Source organism: Alligator sinensis, unplaced genomic scaffold (genome assembly GCF_000455745.1).
Source record: "Alligator sinensis unplaced genomic scaffold, ASM45574v1 scaffold263_1, whole genome shotgun sequence".
In the NCBI taxonomy this organism is placed as follows: domain Eukaryota; kingdom Metazoa; phylum Chordata; order Crocodylia; family Alligatoridae; genus Alligator; species Alligator sinensis.
The window spans coordinates 136256-143614 of NW_005842627.1; the positions used below are offsets into that span (position 1 = coordinate 136256).

Below are 7359 nucleotides of genomic sequence, written 5' to 3' on the forward strand. Positions count from 1 at the left end.
AGGAAGGGATGCATGCATATCATAGCACAACTGATTCTTTATCCTGGGGTTTACAGGTTTCCCTCACTTTATGCTGTACATGTGTTCCTGGAAAATGGTGCATAACTTGAATTCACATAAAGGGAACCTACTTTACAATGTAACACACAGAGATATGTTCCAAGACCTTGACTGTACTGACCCCCAGACCCATTTCTACCACTTCTACAAGACAATTTTGGTACTTACCAACAGCAGACAGTACACACAAGTGCAGGGTGGTGGTGAACGTTACCATAATGGGGATGGCAGCTACACAAACCTGTGTCGCAGACAACAAGCGAAGAGCAGAGATCTATACAGGAGACTATTTTCGTGCGCATCACTCCCACAGTGCACCGTACAAAGCAGCTGACTGGGCTTCCACCACATGGAGCGCATAAGAGTGAATTTAACTTGCGTATAACAAATTTTCTGGTATAAAAGGGGTCATTGGATAACAGCGAATTCGCACATACAGAACCCGCATAAAGTGAGGGGAACCTGTACGGTTGAGGCACGTTTCAAGGCTGTAGCCAGTGTTTTCTTTTTCCCAAAAAATCTGTCAGAAGCAAAAAGTTAGCTTCAGTTTTAGCTCTGTTGGTGCTTAAAACTCCTAAGTAGGAGCAGAACGTAGAGCAGGTGTGTCCAACATTCTGCCTGTGGAGCCCCACCATCCAGCCCTGGTTCTGCCCCTGGCTTGGTGTGGCACGTGCCCATGGCATGGGGCCAGTCCACAGGCCAGATCAGGGCCATAAATTCCCCCTTCCCCACCCCAAGCATACCTGATCCAGTGGCTGCTCTAGCCCCTCTGGGATCCGTACCGCATGCAGCACAGATCCCAGAGTGTCTGAAATGGCTGCTGTCTGCAGTACAGTTCTCCTGGAGCAGCTATCCCATTGCACGTGGTTGCCACCCCAGCTGAACTGTGCCAAATAGTGCCTGTTCTGGGATGTGTGCTTCACGCGACGCTTACTTCAGTGGTTTGGGGACCTGCATTGCATGTGCTGCTCACAGATGCTACGTGCAGCGTGGGTCCCAGAGTGGCTGGAGCAGGTGCTACATGCGGTGCAATCCCAGAACTGCCAGAATGGATCATGTGTGTAGCACATTTCAGCCAGAGAGAACACTGCATACTGCATGGCTGCTGCACTGGCCAGGCTGCCCTGCATGTGGTACCTATTCTGGTATCTATGCAGCATACAACATATCTGATCCAGCTGGTCTGGGACCTATGCTGGGGGCAGGGCAGGGAGGTCCATGGGTCCTATCTGGACTGCAGAGTGGCTCCACACCACACTTCTTCCCTGCTGAGCCAGATGAGTTTGACACCTGTGATGTAGAGGTCTGATCCTTCTGTTTTGTAAGAACTGCATGTTTTTGTTTTTGTTTTGTTTTTTAATTAATAATATTTACAACCTCTTGTTTCATAGGTTTACCTTCTATGATGGTCCTCCATTTGCTACTGGGCTTCCACACTATGGCCACATTCTTGCTGGAACCATTAAAGACATAGTAACCAGATTTGCCCACCAGAGTGGCTTTCATGTTGACAGAAGATTTGGATGGGATTGCCATGGTTTACCTGTGGTATGTACAATAAATGATCCTGCATGTATTTCTGCTGCCTCAATTCTTAGATTCTAGATAGACATTGGTTTTTTTGTTTGTTTGTTTGTTTTGATTACCCTTCTTTCTCTTTAGTGTTGTGTTTCTTCAAGGGGCTCCCCTAAAATCTTGATGGGGACTTTCTGTGAAGTTGCTGGCTTAGAATTAAAAGGCCAGTGCCTAAATTTACTAGAGAGCTTGGGTACAAATTATAGTTCATACATTTTTTTTCTTGTTTTTATTGCTAGCACAGTGAGATGGGATAGGGAGTTTTACCTGTATTTCAAAATAGCTGTGTTGTTTCTGCATGAGTAGTTTGTACTTCCAGACTTGTCAGTTGATTGGGCTCTGTACCTATAATTGCTGGAACTTGATGGAAAATACGTAAGATTTTGCACTGGCACCGTAAGGTTTTTGTTTTTTTTGTTTTTAATTCCATTCTAGGAGTATGAAATTGACAAAGCACTTGGCATCAAAGGACCAGAGGATGTGGCCAAAATGGGGATTGCAGAGTATAACAGTCAGTGTAGGGGAATTGTGATGAGATACTCCAAAGAGTGGGAGGTAAGTAGTATGTTTATAGGTATTTTGTCCGAATGTCTAGAGTTGCATCTTACTAAGTTTAATTAAATTTCACTTCATTGGAATTTTTTTCCTATGCCTTGGAGAGTGGGAGAAGCAGAGAAAATGGAGCATTGACAGAAGAACTTTCCACACTCCCTGGCACATGACAGGACTGAGACGAAATGCTTCAACTATTGGAACTCCCTCCTCTCAAGGATATGGGACATGGGACCCTGGCATCTGAGCTTTAAATGGAGTCAAATGCATAGAATTACAGCATGGGGGTCCTAAACTGCAAATTACCACAAGCTCCAGGAGCAAACAGTGACCCTGAGCTGAGTAGAGCCATGGCTGACTGAGAGCATCAGGCCCAGCCCCCCCCTCTGGGCAGGGCTGGGGGTTTCCCGCCCTTTTTGCAAACAGCTCTTGCAGACTGGAACTCAGCCAGCCTGTAGAACTCTTTGCAAAAGGGGGAAATCTGCAGGTTTCTCTGCTAAAAGGGAAAATCCATGTTTTCTCTGATTTAAAAAAATGGGAAATCCATGGTTTTATCCATTTTTTTTCCGTGAGAAACAGAAAACCTAGATCCCTGGTCATGATAATGCAATGTTAAATCAGAATGTTAGGATATTCTCACAAGCCATACCCTCCCCTCCCTGCATCCCCCCTCACCCCACGCCGCTCTGCTGCCTTTCCCTCAGGAGCCCCACACTAGCCATGCATCCCCAGCTTACCCCGCAGCACTGGGATCCCAAGAGAAAGGCAGCAGAGTGGAAGCCGGGGGGAGCGGGGGGGGGGGGGGGTGCTTGGGGAGGCTGTAGCTACCCCAACATTCCTGTCCCTTTTAGCACCCCTATAGCCACCCCTCCCAGCACTGCTGCCACCTCCCACCCCATGCACCTGAGCTTGCCCTGCTCTTGCCTGCTCCCAGCCCAGCCCAGCCCCCCCACTTAGAAGAGCCTGGCACAGCCCTTGGCCCTGAGCCCGCAGTGGGCAGCCCGTCTCTGCTCCACGCATAAATTTGGGGGGGCATATGCCTCCCCTGGGGTGTGCACAATAGTATGGAGCTGCCCACCTTCCCACATCCCCTGGATGAGCCACCTGTGGCTCCATCCTACTCCTGGCCCCAGGGTCCCATTCACTGCCAGGGCTGGGCAGCCCCTGCCCCACTCCCTCCCTCACCATGGAAGCCTTGATTTTGCACCCCCACCTTGGATTTACCTGCAGCAGGGCACTGCTCTCCAAGCTGCCAGGCTGCATTTCTGTAAATCGGCTATTGGATCGGTATTGGCTGCCCGGACTGGTTAATAATCAGCTATCAGTATTGGCCAAGAACATCTTTATTGGTGCACCCCTATTCTTTAATGGTGCCTTTCGGTATCAAAGGCAGCCTCAAGATCAAGAGGGCTTGCCAAATTGTGATATATGGGTTAATGGAATTTTTAAAATGTGTCAGATTCCTCAGATACATAAGATGGGTTTTTTGGGGAGGACAATTGGTTGTTGGGGTGTTTTCTTCTGTTTTTAAACTCAAATAAAATATATCAGACCCAACATCTTGGATGCGTGTTATAGTTCATTTCTTTGTAGTAGATCTTAGCAAACAGATTTTAAGTTTTGAAGATTAATGACTTAATTGAAATTAAAATTTTTGAGAGAGAACATTAGTATATGTTCAACATATTCACATTAGTGAATGTTAGTATCCATGTATCTATTTGATTTAATATATGTGAGACTTTTAACAGTAACTAAGTTTGGGTTTTTTTTTGCAGTGGCACAAAAAGGGAGCACAAGATGGACAATATGAATTACTTTTAAAATTATCTCTAAGCTTTTGCTGTTACTACAGATATTTAGGGTGGTGGTAGCTCTTAGTTCCTGCATACATCCATTTTAACCTGTGTCTTCTGTAGAAAAGTTGGAATAAAGTACCAGCTGTACTTAGTTTACCAGTACAGGCTCCTGCAGTTGGAGTGTAACAGCTGCTGCTCAGTCTGGAGCAGCAGTTTACCCCAACTGTCACCTTTGAAACCACTCCAAGTGAATATTTGTTAATGTCCTAGGCCAGGGGTGGCCAGCCTATAAACTGCATTTGACATAGGCAGCCTCTGGGAGTGGCATGGCAGAGCAGGGTACACAGCAGCAGGCAAGGCAGGAAGCAGAAAACAGAGCAGCAGATTGGGTATGGAGCACAAGATGGGGTATGTTTTACATGCGCTATTACTGTGCATGAATAAACTCTGGAGCGGAGGGCCGCTTACCCTGTTTTAGCAGGCTGTCGAGGGCCGCATGGGTAGCTCTGCCCCTTGACAGGTGCCCTGCCCCGTGGTCACCATGTGGGACCAACTTCCCAATGTCTTGGGACCAATGTCCCAGGGCCAGCACCAGTGGGGCCCAGAGCGGGGCACAGGCTGGCAGGGGTCTGTGGAGCTGGGCTGGGCTGCACCAGCAGGGAGGAGAGAGCTGGCTCGGCTCCATAGAGCCTCTGCCAGCTGGGACCCCGTGCTCCTGCCACCTTGCTCTGGGCCCCACCAGCACTGGCCCTGGGCCCTGTGCTCCCACTGGCTCCCCGCCCGCTCACACCCAGTGCCCCCCAGCCCTGTACAGGCAGGGGGCAGTGCACAGCTGGTAGTATTCACAAGTACTATTCTGCTGCAGAGCAAATTAGTTTAGTTTACTCCAGCCTAATAGGGATGCATGTGTAGATGCTGAGACATTTATTGCACAGCTAATTAGTCAACTGTGCAGTAAACATCTCATATAGAGGCAGCCAGGGAGAAGCAGAAAGAGCAGCATATTGTGGAGGGGAATGGGAGTGAAGTGGCACTCTGGGCATTTCTTACCTTGTGACCTGCCTGCCAAAAACGTTGGCCCCCCTGACTCTAGCCTTCTAATTCCAATATCTGTTTTAGGGTCAGAGTGTGGAGAGTACCTTAGTTTTTCTTGAGTACCCGAGAGTCAGTCCTGTAACTTGTTTGAGCGGTAACTCTCGATCCTGGCTGCATCAGGAGCTACATGGGCACTCATTGTTAACCAAAGAGCCGTCACAAAAAGCTCCCAAGGGAATTGTGGCAAACACTAATGCAAAAGAAAAAAAAATTACAGTACTTGTCCCACAACTGCATGGGTCTTGCATTGTCCATACTTACAGGAAAGATGCATGTAATGCACACAGTAAAAGAAATAAAAACCTCTTAGGTAGTGGTTTCTATAATGAGCTGCAGGAGATAAGTGGAAGAATTAGTTGCTTGTAGCCTGGAAGTTAGGTTTTGAATATTTATAGGTTAGAACTTAATTTCCTATTGGGCTAGTAGTAGTGGTGGCAGTGACAGTCTATGCAGTCCTGTCTGGGTGAGAGGAGTGTTTTAGGTAATCAGGAAGTCATTTTGGTGGTTTCCTCTGCTTTGTGAATAGTGCTTTTGTTGCATGGAGCACCTGGCTCAATCTTGGATCTCCTTTCCTTGTTTTGGAGGATGTTTTATCCATCTTCTAACTTACTGCATTCTTGCCTGGGAAGGCGCAGGCATGAATCGGGTTTCATTTGTTTTGTTTGTCCTGTATTGTGTTTTTTAGCATCCTACCTTATCTGCCTTTCAAAGCTTTCTTTAATGTTGTATCTGGGGCAGAAGCCATTGATTTAAATTGTGCAAATTGCTAAATGAGCAGAACCGAGCTTATCTTTTCAAAGATGAAAATTATTGATTTTATTTCCTAGATTGTTATTTCTCAAATAAAATGTGTAACTTTGGTTCCCCTTTTTAATAAACTGAATTGTATCCTTTTCGATAACATTTTGCTTTCTGCCTCTCACCTCAGTTTTGATTCTCATAGACTTTTAGCGGCTGGCATTGCAGTGCATTAGTTTGTGTTTGGTCCTGAGATTTAATCTTTCAGATGGCAAAAAAAAATGTTTTGTATTAATGCTGTTTATAGCAATAGTCAATAAACCTAAAGTGGACGTCAATTAAGTAAATCTGTGTAGAGAACATAATAATCAGTAGGATGTGGTCTGTCTGTCTTCTGGCAAATAGTAAAACTGATTATTCATATTGTCATTAGAATGTAGGAATTCTTTGCATTTTTATGGACCACATTTGTTGGAGAATTGATTTTTTGGGGGGCCTTTTTCTTCTGTTTTTTAAACCCAAACAAATATATCAGACCCAACATCTTGGATGCATGTGATGGTCAGTCCCATTGTAATAGATCTTAGCAAACAGATTGCCAAAGCAAAAAATATGAAAAGCCAAACCTTTAAAAGATTTGACAACCACATTACTGCTGCTAAAGTAAAGTTTGAGGTGAATCCTGAATCCCCTGGGTTGAGCAGAGTTGTGACTCTGGTTTCTCTTCAAGTCACATACATCTTTCTTCCTTCCTGCAGGTACTCTAGCATACCCTGTCACTGTCTTGTTGCACAAAGGGGATATTTTTATACTGCATGGCTTTGGATTTAAGGAAAGGCCTTAATTCATGACCTTTCTTTTGTGTACTCCATGCTAGATCAAGTACTTTACCCTGAACCATTGTCAGGCTTAAATATTTTGTGGGCCTGGTACACTGATGGGGGTAGAACATGTGTCTTTTAAACAAGTTGTTAAAGTAATAGATATTGGAAATGTAGTGTGATCATTGTTTTAAGTTGTTTTTCAAGTTGTATGTTCATATTTTAACAGTTCAATGTTACCAGACTGGGACGCTGGATTGATTTTGAGAATGACTATAAAACTCTGTATCCAGAATTCATGGAATCTGTATGGTAAGTTCCTTTAGCTCACTAAGCTCTTTAAGTGTGTGTGTATATATATATATATATATATGTGTGTGTGTGTGTGTGTGTGTGTATGTATGTTTGAAATTTGCTTTGGTCATTGTAATTGTATGGTGAGCCATATTCCTTTCTGAGAGGAACATGTTTACCATATTTCTCGGAGATTTTATTTTCTATTTCTAATTTACTAATTGCCAGTGACCAGAAATGTGTAGAATAGGCTAATTTAAATATTTTGTCCCTTCATTTAACAAAGTAGCTTAGATTTATTGTAAATCTGTCAAGGAAGAGACTTAATAACTAGCCTTCATAGTTTCATAGTAGCTAGGGTCAGGAGGGACCTGAACAGATCATCTAGCCTGACCCCCTGCCACAGGCAGGGATGAAAGGCGGGG

General features: G+C 44.9%; 1 protein-coding gene across 2 annotated transcripts in view; it reads left to right on the top strand.

Moving 5' to 3' along the window:
• Positions 1-7359, top strand: part of IARS (isoleucyl-tRNA synthetase) — a 274838-nt gene that overhangs the window by 11511 nt on the left and 255968 nt on the right. For both annotated transcript variants that reach the window (XM_014524559.2, XM_025215174.1), the window contains exons 4-6: positions 1452-1608; positions 2071-2190; positions 6870-6952. In XM_014524559.2, coding sequence (XP_014380045.1) covers positions 1452-1608; positions 2071-2190; positions 6870-6952 — 360 coding nt within the window. The remainder of the gene's footprint in view (positions 1-1451; positions 1609-2070; positions 2191-6869; positions 6953-7359) is intronic.